This window comes from Macrosteles quadrilineatus, unplaced genomic scaffold (genome assembly GCF_028750875.1).
Source record: "Macrosteles quadrilineatus isolate MER2022 unplaced genomic scaffold, UCM_ALF_1.0 Scaffold_2__2_contigs__length_208266976, whole genome shotgun sequence".
Taxonomy (NCBI): domain Eukaryota; kingdom Metazoa; phylum Arthropoda; class Insecta; order Hemiptera; family Cicadellidae; genus Macrosteles; species Macrosteles quadrilineatus.
The window spans coordinates 70,417,859-70,436,515 of NW_026542595.1; the positions used below are offsets into that span (position 1 = coordinate 70,417,859).

Consider the following 18,657-nt stretch of genomic DNA (forward strand, 5'->3'; position numbering starts at 1 on the left):
TAGGCCTAACTTATGTTTAAAAGTGTAACTTAAAAGCACGTACACACACATACTTTTAATGGGAAGGATTGAGAACCTACACAAATAAGTTAACTTGTAACGTAACCGATCAATTCCATTCTTGTGACATGGTCTATGCGATTTATTGTAATGTCGGCAATTTCTTTAGTGTGGTTTAGATTATGAGTAATAATTACTACCACCATAATTATAATTAAGTTAACTTATAATATGTTTAACTTTCCTAGTAATTGATACATAGCCTTACCTTACAGAACCTTCCGCCATTGCGCAGTCACTCCAGTCAGTACTTCAGGCTGAACAATCTGAGGCTCAGGGCTCAGGGCAGGGCAGGGATGCAGTCGCGAACCGCAGTGGCCATAGCCATAGCAAATTGTGCAGTACGCACGTACCCGCGGGACCGTTGTTATTTTTTGAACTTTTTAACACATGATTTACGAATAAAATAACGTTGTAGTTTGATCAAACAGACCGAGAAAAAATAAAAGTAGTCTAATGGGTCTAGCATAAAACATATTTTTAAAATTTAAAACCAATCAATATCCCTAGGACTTTTTCTGGATATCCACAATATAACATCGTGGATATCCTATAATGTGTATATGCGGAGGATAACGAATATATCCCGTGATATTTCAGGATATCCCAGTAATATCCTATATTTACCGGGATCTCCATAGGAGTTGTTGGACTAGTACAGGATATCCTGAGGATATTTTGTGCTGTGTGGGCTATATCATAAATGGTGGCCGGTTTCCCAACATTTCCAGGCGTAGTCATCCAGTTGTTCATGGATTCATGGAGTTGTTGAAATAAGCCTTAAAGGGTCCGAAAACCCCCCTATCAAGGGGCTGCATCTTGTGGCTGGTGTGTGGGTGGAACGTCATTAGTGTCACTTGTCCTTGGCTAACTGGATGATTGGTACAAAGATATGGCTCTCGTAGTTATCCATGAGAAGTATCGCCGGGTTTTCCTTGCTTGCACAGCTATGCTTGATGAAGTGCTTGAAAAATTCCATAAACAACTCTTCATTAGACCAACCAGAAGGGTTTGCTCCGCCTATTGTTCCAGGTGGTGCACCTTTTAACATGTAGTCTTTAAAATTTTTTCTAGGAAAAATAAGCATTGGAGGCATAAACTCTCCGCCAGCATTAACAGCAGCAATCATAGTAATATTAGTGTCTCTCTCTGCGTTAGTCATACCCCCAACTTGTTTTAATCCTTTCTTTGCTAACACCTTTGGTGGTACATGGACTGTGGAAATGCCCGTTTCGTCACAGTTCCATATAGTAAACGGGCCTATTCCAGGATTTTTATCAAGAGCTTTCTTGAAATTTTCAAAAACTAACATTACGTTGGCTTTGTTGAATGATGTGGAGCGAGCCAGACTTGTTGGTTCTGGTTTTCGTAAAGATAGATGGTTTCCATGTCTCTTACGGAAACCAATCAACCAGTCCTTCCCAGCCTTTTTATGGGTATCCCATGAGGAATCATACATTTTATTGTTTTGTTTTGCAAACTGATAGGCTAGAGATCTTACTTCACTTAAACTTAGTCCGTAGTGCAGGTGGGCTGCTTTGTCTATGTAATTTATTAGAAGGTTTTCTTCAGCATCAGTAAAAACCTTTTTAGTGTCATTGTTTTGCTTATATTCGTAACTTGGCAAACCTGATGCCCTGAAGCTTTTCAGTTGTTGAAGCAAGGTCGTCTTCAACAGTCCAAAATCTTTTGCAGCCTTGTAAACTGTAATTTCTTGTTTAAAAATCATGCCTATGGCCTTTTGGAGGTCCTCTTTGGAAGCTGGTTTTCGCTTCACCCCTGTTTTACTGCGAGGCATCTGGAAAAAACAAAACTGTTAAGAATTTAATTATGGGTGAAATTTTTATCAAATAATTGTGTAAAAACATAAAAATAACTTAGCCTTCTATAATGTTACACATTTATTTGTTACTCCACAATAATAATAATTAAAAACATAGTGTCATTAGTGGTTTATATCGACAGAGTAGGCTATCTTAAAATTTCAAATAAAGTAAACATAAGGCTAAGTTAACATAAGACATGTTTATGTTATTTAGCCATGGCAAATTTGTTTAGCAAAGGACAGCATTTGTTTCAAATTTGGCAAATTTGAAACAAGTTCCATGTAAAACCAACAACGATTCAACTTGACCATTTCAGACTTTGATGAAATTTAGCATAGATTTAACTTTTAAACAATGAACTTAACGTTTATGTAGACTAAGAAAAACCCCAGTTTTAATTCTTTATGTTCACCTGTTTTTGAACCATGGCCGTTTAAAGTTTTACAAAAAACACCCACAATCTTACGATGGGCTGTTACTAATACTGTAATTGCTGCGGCGGGGGTATTGTGTACATTAAAATAGATTGAGTTGACTAGTATGTATTTTGAGATGAATATAATTATTTAATATACAATAAATGGTGACGAGGAAGGGAAGTATTCTGTTTTTTTTTTCACTTTTTGATCAAGATCGTGAAGAAAAAGCTATGGGGTTTTCCCCGCCTTTAGGAAACTTATGGGAGATGGCTGCTCCCAATCTACAAGGAGATGGATGCTTCAGTTGATAGTATAAGAGGAATTGGATTATAGGTGTGTCATTTAGCTATGTACTTTTTAACATTGTTGAAGCTGTTATCACATTCTTGGGACTATTGAAACAGCAGCTGTCCTTAAAACCTTATTCATTGAATATATGAAATTTATACGGCCAGTCTTGGTATAAATTTGACGTAGTAATTTACCATGCTAATGAAAGATTGCAGTTGATTTCACATTTCTAGGGTTTTCTGCCTCGAGAATTGCTTTGACTTTTTTAAGTTTTCTCCGGCCCGTTTTCATCAAAAGTACAGCAGATGGTTCGGAACAAATAATACAGTAAATGGTAAAAAATTTATTAAATTAAATATTACAAAAACCTAAAACTATTATCATACTCTTTTGGGGTTAAAATTACAGGGATATGTTTCACTATTTTTTCTATTCTACCAAATACCTTTTCTAAAGGAAGGATTAAGTGCCCTGTAATAGGAAAAACTAGTTTAATCTTTTTTGACACCAGGTGGAGCGATGTTGTGGAGGAAATATGAACACATCTCAATCAGTAGCCACCTAGCCATTGGCGCATAGATGAATGGTATCACAACCTTCCAGGTCCAATAAACAAAGGAAGTAAAAAACAGATAATAATATTTCGTTAGATCCTTTATGGAATTAATTTTCGTTGTTGGTCTAAATGAACGTATTTTCTGCAGTAATTTAGTTTTTGGAAAGCCTAAAAAAACTGAAAAAATATGGAAGTATACAGTTGTCTGTTGTAATATGCTGTGCCATTTGATACTTTAGAAAGAATCATGGCAATCGAATGACAATATTCCTAACTCTTCCATTTTCTCTCTTTACTTATTGAAAAAGCCTAAGCTCTCAGCTCATGACTCTGTATTCAATCATACCTTGTGTTTGTTTTGTTGGACATGTCTGTCTCTGATTTCAACTACTGTTGATATTCCCTACATTTGGAACATGCATCTCAGGAGTTACAAATCTCGTGTTGCATTCCAGGTTGAATATATTCCTTAAATAAGAGTGTTTATCTTTCAAATGCTCAAGACTGTACTTTATATGCTCTAAAAAGTTTTGCTATGCTCAAGCTACCTGGCAAATATTGCCTTGTAATAGTTTTCCTCCCTACAGTAGTGTGTCTCGCTGCAGTTTTTCAGAGATTCGATGGAAAAGAAATTTATACAGCTTTTAAGTCCTAAGTGTGGGCAGAGGGAGATGTGACTGCACTCAAGGTCATTCAAATTGATTAAATGCAGTGACGTCACCGGGTGACATAGGGTGGAATCTAGTTGTCGTAGTTGTAGTTGAATAAGTCATAGTAGTAGCCGTGGTGAAATATTGACTTTCACACAAGCTTTTTAGGACATCAACTAAAAAACAGTTTATTGCCACCCTGGGCCCATAACCTATTTTGCAATGATGGCAGTAAAAAGCTACAACGGAGGACTTGAACAGAACATGAACCCTCCAAAATCTTTATATTTCGTCTTGATTGTCCTCGTTGCTGACATCCTCGCCTGCTCCGATAGTTTACGTTACAGCACAGTCATTCAAAAATACTATCTTTTCTCTTTTTCTTTTTGAACTCCTAACGTTCTCGAAGGAAATGTCAGAAAAATCTGTTTTTTCGTCCAGATGTTGGAAAATTCCGCTTAATTATCTTTTCTTTAAGTAAATTGATTGTAGCTTACCTGCGAAGCTCCTCCCAGTGTCCCTTCAGAGTTCTGGAGCTATTGGCTCGTAATGTGAGTAAGATAAAATAATAATACAATTTGAAAAGAGTGACATAATTCTTTTCTGGTTGTAGTCATAGATATCTTGTACTCTTTTGTAAAAAGTTGCTGCCCATGAAATAGTAACCAGGCTTTACCAAGGCTTTACGGTTCCGGAGTTTATTTGGAGGGTATCTTCAATCCGTAGTGTTTCAGAACTCTCTATAATCTTTTCAAGTTCCTACTTTTCCTTGACTTTTTCTTCCACAATTTTCGTATTACCTATTGCGAATTAGAATCAAAATAAAAATTATTTTTAAACTTTTCATCTTTAACAGATTGTATCGTTATTGTTAGTTGTAGTATTGTGCCCTTTCTTTTCTTTCCATTTCTTCATATAACTCCGGATTGTTTGGAATATTTATACGAATCCTCATAAAACATTTCATCCTTAATACTGCAAAAAATGTGTGCATTGAGTTTCCTTTTAACTCAGTAAAAATATCAAAAATATTGAAATATTAAATATTAAAAATATTGTTCTATAGAACCTCAGTCAACCAACTCATTGAGGAACTTGTGCCGAAAAGTCCTGTTTGAATATGAGCTAAGAAAAGCACAGGTTGAAAAAAACTGCACAAATATATGAACACACGTTTAGTGTTAAATATTACACAGGCTAGTGGATGCTAATTTAATTATGTTTTGAGCATTTAGTTGGTAGGTACCTACATAAATTGTTAAAGATAGAAAAACTGTGTAAAAAAAGATAAAAAAAGTGTAAACCACTTGGAAATGGTTTGGCTGTCGCCTTCCAAGTCATATCTGTAAAACCAAGCATGGTATTATTGCTGAAAGTTTCAATTGGAGGTTCATAAGGAACTTGCATTTTGATTGGACATGATTTTAGTTTTACTAGAGTTTATTACATCAGGGTTGAGTCCAACAGTTGTATAACCTCAACGACATAAATTGTTATTTCCCGCCAAACCTTGTATATAATTAGTTTGTTCGTTCGTCTGGGTGTTCATCCCACCATTCATTCTTTGTTTCCAAAACCCTCCTATACATAACAAGCCTGTCATATCAATGAATTGCTCGAAGGATCCAATTGGATCTTGGATTTTTCTCGTTTTTGGCATTTTCCTCCTGAGTTACAGTAGCTTCTTCGATCTTGCCCAGAGAGAAGGTTGTCAGTAGGTTGGTCCGCAAGTGGGTTTTCGACTCCACTAGGATGATTCCATTTTTTGAATACTTTTAAGTGTAACATGTAAGCGATAACCATGAACAAAAGATATTACTGGCATTATTACATGTTGTAATTTAAATATTGAATGAAACAGTTAGCATTGCACTCATAACAATCTTCACTATTCATCCACCCACTGCTTGATAGACCTATTCCATACTCCTCGGGTACAATATCGGCAATTGATCTTGGAAGTCTTTTGTAGGGATGGACAATAATAGGCGGGTTAGGTTAGGTTAATGTGCACATACCTCTAATATTCATTATTTGATGCAAGTATTTCTCTCTAATATTTCACAAATGACTTTCTCAGTTTTTGGACAAAGTCAGAATCCAGTCTCGTACCCATTAAAACTCGTTCTGCATCGTTGAATACAGTTACTAGTGTTTTTATGGTTTTTAGGATACCACTTTCTTACGCCCTCTCAGAAGAGCGATATCCTAAGTTTACAGTGAAAGAAGCTGTGTTTCTGACAAAGTCAAGAGCTAATGTTTCAGAAAACATTAGCTCTGGACTTTGTCAGAAACACAGCTTCTTTCACTGTAAACTTAGGATATCGCTTTATAAAAGCTCTAAATCTTCTAAGGAACGTACGCCCATTTGGAAACACATTTTCACGATTTGCTTTTTCCATAATTTTTCTACACACGCAAATGTTATCACTGTGCTCAGATAAACCTTTCCTGCAGCATGCACGGATGAACTCTTCTAAGAGAACCCCCTCAACTTTTGTAAGCACAGTTGGAGCTCCCATTTTTGTTTTGACAGGAACGTCTCCCTTTACATTTCTTACTAGAGATGTACGAGGTACATTAAATGTCTTAGGCTGCGTTTACATTGGAAGCACGCTTGGGCAAGTAAAATGGTAGCGCACGCTTGCGCAAGCGTGCCGTGCCCGACGTTGTGGTTATACTACGAGCAACCAAGCGCAAGTGCCCCTAGTCTCAACAGGACAGTACAGTCAAAATTGACATGTCAGACGATGAAAATATTGTGCTAGAGAATGGAGTTTTAAAGTTTTTATTATTATTAGACTCTGAACGAGTAAGGGGGGAATGGGTAAATTATTTTTTTATGGATCGAGAAGAAGGAAGGGAGTATGCCCGGGTTTTTGCTGATCTTCTGCAACAGTCAGATAAGTTTTATTAATATTTTAGAATGATGTCAGAAACATTTTACTACATTTTAGAGAGAATAACACCAAATATTGAAAAGCATTCCAACTTCAGGAAGTGTATCTCTCCCGAAGAAAAGCTGATGGTTACGTTAAGGTAATTGAAAGGGCATTATATGTACAGTATTATTGTAGTAGTTATTGCTAACAATTCAAATAAGCCTACGACTTGCGTAATTTAATCAAATATATTTACACTTGTGCTACCATTATTGTTAATGAATTATTTACCTTATCGGTAGGGTCTATTGTAGTACACAATGAAGGCAATTAAGTTTAGGAGAAAAGAATTTAATTTTGACAGATAATTGCATTGCAAGTCATAAAGTAATTGAAATTATTTTTCTTTATGATAAGAAAATGTGAAAAATACATACTTTATGTGAAAAATACATGAATTACAATCATTAATTAGGCGATGGGAACCCCTGGTTGTAGCCTGAAACTAATTAATCCTATATAATTGGTCTTCTTGCACGAACAGCATCAATCAACACCTCCGTATCCATGCTGAACAACTATAAACACTTTACCAACAGACACAAACGATGCTACTGTGTCGGTGAACCACAACAAACTGAGGCACGCTTGCTTGTAGAAACAAATATTTTTGTTTCGTGATTTGAGAAGCGCAAGCTTGTCCCAGCGTGCGCTTGCTAGTGGCGAGCACTGTAACCACCACTGGTCAAGTCACCACCGGTTTCCAGTAATCTGCTACAATTTTGTTTCAAAGGGCAAGCTTGGCCAAGCGTGCGCCACCATTTTACTTGCCCAAGCGTGCCTCCAATGTAAACGCAGCCTTAGCTGCTAGCTTCTTACTAATCTCCCCATCTGCCTCTACAGCTCTTTCCTTATCACTTTGATCATACTGCAGCAGTACGTGATTTCGTTTATTTAAGCATTTCAGAAAAGAATTTAGTTTTAAAATAAAAGACTAAAATAAACAATAGCCATATTTAAAAAGTGAATTTAATGGAAAAACCTCATTTACTGACATTTTATATGTTTTAAGGATTTTGAAGACTGAATTATCAATTTAACTCATACAAAAAATTGTAGTGTCCACTCTTTACATCCGTAGGCTGAACAACCTTGACAATTTGTGATATAATTACCTACATTTCATCATTAAGGAAACACAAAACCATTGCCAGCTGTCTTCATATTTTCCTTAAAATAATTGACACTTAGTTTAATCTCGGTGATGTACCCATTTATCACTTTTGCATAAAACTGCTTTACTGCTTGTTTTTTGGTCCCCTCATCAAATAACAATTCAACAATTGCAAATATATCTGGTTTACCATCTCTTTCACGTTCACTATGGTCCTCTTGGCCTTCTTGTAGACATTCTTAGGTTCGGGTTCTTCAAAATTGTCGTTAGGAAGTCACTTAAAACAAGTTCAGCATCTGAATCCAGCAGTGAGTATAATTCATCATTGTCAATAGAATCAGAACTGTCCTTTCTGGCTCTTTTTTAAACACGGACTTTATTTGAAGCTTGATTTGATACTCTTGCTTGGTGGTTTTACTTGGTGCTTGGCTGTTACTCTGCAGGGTCATTAATTGAGTTGTCTTCCATCATATAATCCGGTTGTACACCTACAACTACTTATCAAGTTTTTTGCAATGTTTTCTTCACCCATATCATCAATACACTTCTTCAATAGTCTTGGAAAACTATCCTTAGGTATTGCACTACGACTCTTCTTTCCATTCACTTAATGTTTGGCACCACTTTATTTTAAGTGGCCTAAAAACCACATCAAGAGGATGAGTAAAATGAGTACTATTTGGTGGCAGAGGCACATGCTTAATGTTGTTCATCTAGCATTCGTTAATAATATCTAGTGAATAATATGCTAGTTAATAATTACTAGCATTCGTTAATAATATCTAGTGAAACGTGGCTTGCTAGTTTGTCTCCTATTATTACCTTAACAGCATATTTTCATACTTTTTGAAGTATGGAATGGCTTTTTTGGAGCCAGTCCTCAAAAGTTTTAAGCGTGAACCACCCACTCTTTGACTTATTATAAACAGATCCCCTAGGACCATTCTTAATCCACTAGTCGTAGAGATTCACTGCCCTCCCTGAAAATATTACAGATGTACTTGCCTTTGAAGAATCAACGATTTGCTCAGGATGACGTGTACCTCTTCTAACTATAACTTTTTTCTTCTCGGACCATCTGTCATATTTTTCTCGTCATAGTGAACTATCTTAGAACCTGGTTCTTAAAGTATTTTGGAAAGTATTTTTCTAGGAAGGTTTTCACACTAATGTGTTTTCCCCTCATATTGCCAGCACCGTCCATACTTTGGCCCAACATGCCATCAGGATCAAGACCAACACTTTCCAAACACTTAACTACTTCCCTGGAATGACCTCCCGTAGTGTCTCCAGTTGTGAAAACTTGCACTACTGTAGACGTTTAATGGGTTTTACGTCATTCTTCTTGTTTCCGTGAATATCCACTTGCTCTACATGGCAAACCAAAAGTGTGAAGCATTGGGTCATAATGAACCAAGATGCGATCAGATACAATTTCTTCCTTTATATCTTGGAAGCTATTTTCACATTCTTTAGACCATTTAAAAGGGACGTTTTTTCTTGGTAGGTTGTATAATGGATTGGCTAGCGTAGATAAGTTTGGGAAAAACCTTCCGTAAAAAGATACCATGCCCAAGAAGGACTTAACTTCCTTAACTGTAGTGGGGGGTTGAAAGTTAAGCACGGCTTGAACCTTTTCTTGAGTTTTTGAAATACCAGAAGCATTGATTTTGTGGCCTAAGTATGTCACCTCCTCTTGAAAAAACTTGCACTTAATATTAAGATGTAACCCGCAAGATTTGAGCTTTTCTAGTACTTGACGTAAAACATTTAAATGTTCTTCATCCATCTTAGCCTTGAGAATTATGTCATCATGGACTACAGTACAATTTTGGATGCCGGCAAGCACACTCTCAATGTATTTTTGCCAAGTGGGTGGGGCCGCACTTACACCATACATATTCAATTCAAACTTCTTTATTCATTATTTTGTACAATATATTCATCGAATAGTGTCAGGTTGTACAACAACTCAAACTAGCCTAAGTGACAATCTCATCCACTCTATGCAGGAGACTGAAAAAGTGTTTATGTATTCATTATGACTGTGATGGGTGGAAAAAATCTTCAAAAGAATACGGAGCTATTTTAATAAGATATTCTTTTAATCTTTTTTTTAAATTTGTTGTTATTACTTTCTTTTTTAATTTCTTTTGGAATTGTATTTAAATATCTTTGACCGATGTAGGAAGGTTTCTTTTCAAAACATTTTGTTTGATGTTTATATGTTATTATTGAGTCTTTATGTCGAGTATTGTATTTATGAAGGGTTGAAATATAATCTGAAGGACGAGAATCAGCTTTCTTAATTCCCATTAAAATGCAGTCAAAAATATACTGTCCGTAGACTGTCAAAATATTGAGTTCAACGAAGTGTTTTTTCACAGAGGCATCACGCTGTAGTTTTAGCATTATTCTAATTGCATATTCTTGTTTTTTTAATATATTTTCAAGATTAATTTTTTAAGTTGCTCCAAATAAACAAATCCCAAAAGCAATATGGGAATGTATGTATGCAAAATAGATTTTACGCATTGTTTCAATATTACAATAAAAAGACATTTTCCTCAAAGCAAATATTCCAGAACTAATTTTTGGTAAAATTTTGTCCACATGGTTATTCCAATCTAGATGCTGATCAATAGTTAAGCCAAGAAACTGAGCATTTGGTTTTGTTATAATATGCTGATAATTCAAATATATCACTGGTTTTCTCTTATTTCTGTTTTGTTTTGTTTTAAAATTAATACAATTAGTTTTTCCTACATTCAAAAATAAATTATTATCCTTGAGAAATTTATTGATGTTTTCTAATTCTAGTTTACAATTTACTTCAGCTTCTTCCAAAGTCTCTGATGATAATTTCAAGTTTGAATCATCGGCATATAAATTAATTTTGAATTAGGTTGGAATAACAAGGCATTTTCCATGTTTTTCATATAACATAAAAATAACAGAGGACCTAATATTGAACCTTGTGGGACGGCTTTGTGGGTACATTATTTGAGTTATTAATTTTCTTCTCAAAATGTTCCCTTTTTGATTTTACTAACATATGCTTGAGGTTACATTTCAATTTTTTACATAATTTTGATAACTAATTCCTAGTTCTTCTAATTTCTCTTGTTAATTGAACAATTTGATTATTTGTACTTCTGATGTCTTTAGTAGCCCAATTTTTATTATTGTTTTAGCGAATTTCCCATATAGGGAATAAGCTATTACCGTAGTACTCATGGTAAGACCTGGACGATAAGATTAGAACCCCACCTTTATTTGTATTTTGCCTGGAGTGGAAAGCATTAATTTGATAGTTTTTTTATGTTTATTCTTGACATCTCATTGTTTTTAAAATCGTGTTCTGTTAAAATTATTATGTGTGGACAAATTTCATCAATTGTAATTTCTAAGATATCAATTCTAGAGCTCAAATGTTGAATGTTTTGGTGGAAGACTTTAATCTTATTTATTTTATTTTTTGTTGTTGAAACTACTTTTTTAATACTAAAAAAGGTGAGGCAGAAGGGTCACTAGCATGATTCAGATTTACACATATACTTTCAGTAACATTTAAGGGTGAATCTATACTATTATAAAAAAGAGGTGGTTGCTGTATGTGTGTATGGGAAAAGTAAACTCGAAAAATACTGAACCAACTGGGTTGAAATTTCACTCAGAGGTAGATCTTGAACCTGGGAAACATATAAGCCTATTCACTTCCTTAAAATCCCCTCGGGCTACGCCCCGTGTACGTCCTTAGCTTCCATGTTTACATTTTATAAGGATGTAAACAATCAAATACTGAATTGTAAAAATTTGTAAGCAGCTGTAGATATTGCAATTTGACAGTAGCCTAATAGCAGTCAGACTTAGGTATTTTTGGTCTATTTGTGTATCAGATGTTTTTTATTGTCTTACTTTATTTGTATTTACAAGCATTGATGAAACTGATGTTATAATTTCAAAACATTAAAAATATTCAATAGTGAGTGTTCATTCAGTTTGTATTTGAATAACTTTATTTGAGCTGAAATCAAATGTGCTTGAAAGTATTGATTAAATGCCAAATAGAAAAAGTAACCTCTCCCAAAAATAAAAAAAGCCAGAGTAAGTGCCCAGTTGCGTGATGAAGAAACCCCGGCTCAGCGCGAGGCTCGTCTAGCTGCAAATGCGGAGAGAGCGGCTGCTTCACGTGCTGAAGAAACACCGGCTCAGCGTGAGGCTCGTCTAGCTGCAAATGCGGAGAGAGCGGCTGCTTCACGTGCTGAAGAAACCCCGGCTCAGCGTGAGGCGCGTCTAGCTGCAAATACGGAGAGAGCGGCTGCTTCACGTGCTGAAGAAACCCCGGCTCAGCGTGAGGCGCGTCTAGCTGCAAATGTGGAGAGAGCGGCTGCTTCACGTGCTGAAGAAACACCGGCTCAGCGTGAGGCTCGTCTAGCTGCAAATGCGGAGAGAGCGGCTGCTTCACGTGCTGAAGAAACCCCGGCTCAGCGTGAGGCGCGTCTAGCTGCAAAGGCGGAGAGAGCGGCTGCTTCACGTGCTGAAGAAACACCGGCTCAGCGTGAGGCTCGTCTAGCTGCAAATGCGGAGAGAGCGGCTGCTTCACGTGCTGAAGAAACCCCGGCTCAGCGTGAGGCTCGTCTAGCTGCAAATGCGGAGAGAGCGGCTGCTTCACGTGCTGAAGAAACACCGGCTCAGCGTGAGGCTCGTCTAGCTGCAAATGCGGAGAGAGCGGCTGCTTCACGTGCTGAAGAAACCCCGGCTCAGCGTGAGGCGCGTCTAGCTGCAAATACGGAGAGAGCGGCTGCTTCACGTGCTGAAGAAACCCCGGCTCAGCGTGAGGCGCGTCTAGCTGCAAATACGGAGAGAGCGGCTGCTTCACGTGCTGAAGAAACCCCGGCTCAGCGTGAGGCGCGTCTAGCTGCAAATGTGGAGAGAGCGGCTGCTTCACGTACTGAAGAAACCCCGGCTCAGCGTGAGGCGCGTCTAGCTGCAAATGCGGAGAGAGCGACTGCTTCACGTGCTGAAGAAACCCCGGCTCAGCGTGAGGCGCGTCTAGCTGCAAAGGCGGAGAGAGCGACTGCTTCACGTGCTGAAGAAACCCCGGCTCAGCGTGAGGCGCGTCTAGCTGCAAATGCGGAGAGAGCGGCTGCTTCACGTGCTGAAGAAACCCCGGCTCAGCGTGAGGCGCGTCTAGCTGCAAATGTGGAGAGAGCGGCTGCTTCACGTGCTGAAGAAACCCCGGCTCAGCGTGAGGCGCGTCTAGCTGCAAATGTGGAGAGAGCGGCTGCTTCACGTGCTGAAGAAACCCCGGCTCAGCGTGAGGCGCGTCTAGCTGCAAATGCGGAGAGAGTGGCTGCTTCACGTGCTGAAGAAACCCCGGCTCAGCGTGAGGCGCGTCTATCTGCAAATACGGAGAGAGCGGCTGCTTCACGTGCTGAGGAAACTCCTGATCAGCGCGAGGCCCGTCTAACTAATGACAATGAAAGACGTTTTAACCAAAGATTAAGCCATACACCACAAGATCGTGAAAATCTTTTAAGACAAAGAAGGGATGAAAGAGCGAATTTCATGCGTATGACATGGGATCAGTTAGGGGTATAGCTTTTAACTACGATCCAATTATGCCTTATAACAATCATGGACTTTTAATGATTGGTGGCATGACCAACATTTGCAGGCATTGTGGTGCGTTTAGGTGGAAAAGTGAAAGCCCTGGGATCTGTTGCTCTATGGGAAAAGTAAAACTTCCAGTGCTTGAAGAGCCCCCTGAGCCACTAAAATCCCTTCTTGCTGGGGAATCCCCCACTTCTAGAGAGTTTTTAAAGAAAGTGCGTCAATACAACACATGTTATCAAATGACATCGTTTGGAACAAGTGGTCAGGTTATTTCCCATAATTATCCTACCACATTTACTGTGCAAGGACAAATATACCACCGTATTGGTTCAATTTTACCGACAGAAAATGTGAGCACAGTTTCCTTCAGGTATATTTTATGGGCGACAATAATCAAGAATTATCTACACCTTTTCCAGTTTTATTTGAGAAACAGTTATGTTTAATTGAGAACATATCAATTGTATTTGAGATTAGTTAAATGTATTTGAGAAAACATCAATTAAATTTGAGAACAGTCAGTTGTATTTGAGAAGACATCAAATGAATTTGAGAGCAGTGAATTCTATTTAAGAAATTGTTAAATGTATTTGAGAACTTGTGATTTGATAATGAGAAACTCAAAATTCAGCTGATGGATATTTCTCCTAAATACAATTGAAGAAGTTGCCAATTTCTACAATATTAAAATAATAAAATGTAATATTAATACCCTCGCTGCAGCAAACCTGCCTACTATGCAAATTTCCATTTGCCTGGTTTGATTTTCAATTAATCTATTAAATTAACATTTGTGTTTAACGAGTACCTAGGTTTACTGATATAGGGAAACTAATAAAGTGTGTTTTTTTTTATTAAAATATTAATAGCTTAGTAAAAAATAAAAAGAATCTGCTAAGTTTGGTCAAAATATATCCATAAACAAGCCAAATACAACATTTTACAATATTCTCCATAAGTACAATGCTAGAAAAACATTGGGGACAAAATGAAAAAGTAAATTGGTCCCGGGCCTAGGTCTTACCATGAGACCCACAGTAATAGCTACTTCCCTATAGGGAAATTCACTAAAAGCACTAAAAACAATGATTGTGATATGAAATTAACCATTTTCTGGTATTATAGGCTACAGGGACGAATCTTGCAAGGTCATGCATTCATAAAAGGATTCCAGATTTTGGACAGTGACTGTTTGTCATACAATGATTAAATGGTTTTTTCCACTAAACCAACCCCAAGCAATATTATTAATATATTTATTGATTTTTGAATACAGAATATATCATATCAAAGGTTTGAATCTCACAATAATAAATAAAAACATGGCATGTCATATTATAGATAATTTCAAAGCTCTCCTGTATTAAATACTTTTCAAAATAGGGGCAATTTCTTTGGAATATTTTGTACCTTTTAAATACCTGCATTTTTCTAAAAAAATACATATAATAATACTCTTTCACATTCCTCGTGAGATAAGCAGCTTTATTTTGATAAACCCAATAGGCCCCTAACTGTTTAATACTACAATAATTTCTGAAAAAAAAAAAATATTTTTTTTTTAATATTTATTTAGGCCTACTTAGAAAAAACTCAAATATTAAAAAAAAATTTAAATGTATTAATTTGAGAACTTATGATAGTGAGAAACAAAAATTCAACATAACACATCCTCAACATTATAAATACTCTCTGTACATTAACATAAATAAATAGTTCTTATAATTCGTCATATCACAGTATTTACAGTAGGCATGCATTAACAATTTATACACCCTAAATTATGTAGGTATACTTTAAGTATAAATTAGTACGCACTGAGGATAGGTCACAATTAAAAAAGGTCACTATTAAAAAAGGTCACTATTAAAAAAGGTCACAACAAACAAGCCATAAAACGGAGGCTCAATTTAAACTCTGCAAATCTTCTTTTAAATCAATTTAAGAAACCTCCCAACCTTTTTTACTTCCCTACTTCCATGTCTTCCATTGCTAAGGCTGCAGGATGAAAGGTCGTAGTGTGTTGGACAGCTAGTGCACAATCACCGTCAACAATAGTGTTTTTTGCTTGATCAATCACATTTTCTAAGTAGGCGAGCCTTTGCTCTCCAACGCCGGGTGGTTGAACTTGTGGAACTCTAAGGTTTGCTTTTACGAAAGCCTTCACCTTCGACCATATGGTTTCCACGGGATTCAGCATTGGTGAATAAGGAGCTAACCTCAAGTAGCGTTGCTGGAGTCCCGTCATGAACTGCTTCTAGCCGGCTGTGGCACGGAGCATTGTCGACAACAACTACCAGGTCCTCAAGCCGATTGCCAATGTCTTGCCATCTTTGCATTAAGGTTTCTTCAACCCATTCATTTGCTGATTCGTTAGTGAATGACCCTCTTCTTCGATCCATAGCAAATAAGCCTGCAGCCGAAATCGCACAAATTAAATGGACATTAGGTCCTTTGCTTGCTGGTAGCTTTTGAACTGCTCTGTTTCCAGCTTTAGCTCGTCCTCTTTTGCGTCTACAGAACATATTGAAATTGGTCTCATCGATCCAAACAATTTGCTTCCCTTGTTGAATAAGTTTGTTTAAAGTGCGAACATAGTCGGCTCGTCTAGCCTTGTTGTGGATTGAGTTCATTGTAACCGGTTCTTTATGGACCTGCTTAAAAGTCATTACCCTACCTTCAAGGTAGTTTCCAATTGTTAAAATGGAAACAATTTTTTGAAAATAATTCTAAACCTTACTTTGAATTTGTTTTAATGTAAGACCACAATCGTTCTCTGTCCAGGTTTAAATCTCATCTATTTCTTCATCTATTAACACTTTCGGCTTCTTTTCCCCCTTGGGTAGAGGTGCATTATCTCCCGACCTGACCCACCGGTATGCTGTTTTGTAGGGGACATTTAATTGAGAGCTTAACGCTACCCAATCTTCACCTCTGTTGGCAGTTGAGACAATTCTTAGCCGGTCTTGGTTTGAATGTTTTTGGTATAATTTTCTAACTATGTGTTCCACCATATCAATATCTTGACGGCAAATAGGACATTGTTCTGCATTGAACACCTGCAATTCACGCTGGTTTTCCAAACAAATCTGATGTAGCAAATGTCTACAGGGCAAAATTCTTATTACGGGTTTTCTCAACATGCTGGATTGGCAAATACCACAGTTGTTTTTGAGCTCCATGTCTAATATTTAACAAATTTACACTACACTTGTACTTCAGAAAATGTCAGTTGGTCACTTTCATTTCAAATTAAGAAAAGGTTATTTGCATTATCGAAAAGTATTAAAAAAGTATCATTTAAGTCTTCCAACACAACAACAAAACCTCACACTGCAAGTAAACAAATAACATTGTAGTAACCATAGCAATTAACAAAGCACAGCTGATTTTAATTTGGATAATTTTCTCAAATAATACAATTGACAACTTCTCAAATTCAAATCACCCTTTCTGAAATGAAATTAAACTTTTTTCTCAAATACAATTGATTATTCTCAACTACATTTGTTGTTTGATCAAATTCAACTGACTAATCTAATTTACATTTGATATTTTCTCAAATACAAGTAATTAATCTCAAATACAATTAATAACTTCTCAAATAAATGTGGAAAAGGTGTAGACGTTGTGACAACATCCAAGGTTTAAATCGGAATACAGTGAACACTTTACAACAGATGCTTCATGAAAACAACCAACTCATCCGTACATTTAAGTTAGCAATGGATCAGTGGCCAGCAGATGAACTAAAGGTGATCATTCGTGCCGACCGTCGGCCCCCTGGAGAGCATGAAAGACGCTTCAATGCACCCACAACTAATGAAATAGCTGCTGTCATTGTTGGCAATGAGTTTGAAACACGTGACATTGTTCTTCGACGGCGCGACGAGACTCTGGTTAGGGTGGCGGAAACACACAGGTTTTACGATGCTCTGCAGTATCCTTTGATATTCTGGAAAGGCCAAGAAGGATACCATTTTTGCATTCCACCAAATAATCCGGCCAACAATCAACCTGTTTACAACAAAAAGATAACTTCCCTCCAGTTTTATTGTTTTCATCTTATGGTTAGGAATGGTAGCTTCTCCATTCATCTGTACAAACAACTGTTGAATCAATTCGTTGTCGACATGTTCGTTAAAATTGAGTCAGAAAGACTTCATTTCATTAAAAAAAATCAAGGAAAACTTAGGGCAGAAAACTACATCCATCTCCAAGACGCAATTGCTGTTGACGGTACTACGAACCCTAACAACCTTGGTCAAGTAGTCATTCTGCCATCAACGTTTACCGGCAGTCCACGTTATATGCACGAACATGCTCAGGATGCGTTGGCCTATGTAAGACATTATGGGAGACCAGATTTGTTCATCACAATGACCTGCAATCCTAAATGGGAAGAGATTACCTCAGAATTGTTTCCAGGACAAAAAGCAACAGGCAGACACGATGTAGTTGCTCGAGTTTTTCGACAAAAAATCATAAAGTTTATTGCCGTTATCACCAAAGGTGAAATATTTGGTTCTGTAAGGTGCTGGATGTACACTGTGGAGTGGCAGAAACGCGGTTTACCTCACATTCACGTTCTGATTTGGCTGTCCGAACAAATCCAACCCAACAAAATTGATGACATCATAAAAGCAGAAATTCCTGACAACACTGTCGATCCCCTTCTATACGACATTGTTATAAAGAACATGGTGCATGGTCCATGTTGTAACCTCAATCCTAACTCCCCATGCATGAAACATGGAAAGTGTACAAAAGGGTATCCAAAATCTCCTATTAAAGAGACTCAGACTAACGAGAATGGTTATCCACTGTACAGAAGACGCAGCCCTGATGACGGTGGCAGAATTGCTCATATCAACATGACAGCCACTGGTAACAATCCTGTACAAATTGATAACACATGGATTGTTCCTTACAGCCCACTACTAAGCAAGTTATTTAATGCTCACATAAATGTCGAAATTTGTAGTTCAGTTAAATCGATAAAGTATATATGCAAATACATTAACAAAGGCAGTGATCAAGCAGTATTTGTACTTCAAGGCGAAGTGAACCAACATAACCGCCTTGACGAGGTTGAGATGTATCAGTCGGGTCGGTATGTCAGCAGTAATGAAGCTTTCTGGAGGATATTTAGTTTTCACCTTCACTAGAGGTACCCAACA

At 37.2% G+C, this 18,657-nt stretch overlaps 3 protein-coding genes across 3 annotated transcripts; 2 read left to right on the forward strand and 1 right to left on the reverse strand.

The window, feature by feature from the left end:
• Positions 1-913: 913 nt before the first annotated feature.
• Positions 914-2,313, reverse strand: LOC128984400 (uncharacterized). The gene is made up of 2 exons (XM_054403718.1): positions 2,299-2,313; positions 914-1,858 (listed from the first exon to the last, which is right to left on the reverse strand). The coding sequence occupies exons 1-2, from the start codon at positions 2,311-2,313 to the stop codon at positions 914-916; spliced, it is 960 nt and encodes a 319-aa protein (XP_054259693.1).
• Positions 2,314-6,432: 4,119 nt separating this feature from the next.
• On the forward strand, positions 6,433-13,462 carry LOC128984402 (uncharacterized protein CG45076-like). Its single transcript, XM_054403719.1, has 2 exons — positions 6,433-6,544; positions 11,961-13,462. Exons 1-2 carry the CDS (start codon positions 6,433-6,435, stop codon positions 13,460-13,462), a joined length of 1,614 nt encoding a protein of 537 aa, XP_054259694.1.
• A 3,740-nt stretch (positions 13,463-17,202) lies between these two features.
• On the forward strand, positions 17,203-18,645 carry LOC128984403 (uncharacterized). Its single transcript, XM_054403720.1, has one exon. It carries the CDS (start codon positions 17,203-17,205, stop codon positions 18,643-18,645), a length of 1,443 nt encoding a protein of 480 aa, XP_054259695.1.
• Positions 18,646-18,657: the final 12 nt, after the last annotated feature.

Coding starts and splice junctions, on each gene's coding strand:
- LOC128984403 (XM_054403720.1), top strand. CDS start 17,203: ATGGATCAGTGGCCAGCAGATGAACTAAAGGTGATCATTCGTGCCGAC.
- LOC128984402 (XM_054403719.1), top strand. CDS start 6,433: ATGGTAGCGCACGCTTGCGCAAGCGTGCCGTGCCCGACGTTGTGGTTA. Junction 6,545..11,960: donor AGTACAGTCAAAATTGACAT/GTCAGACGATGA, acceptor AAATAAAAAAAG/CCAGAGTAAGTGCCCAGTTG.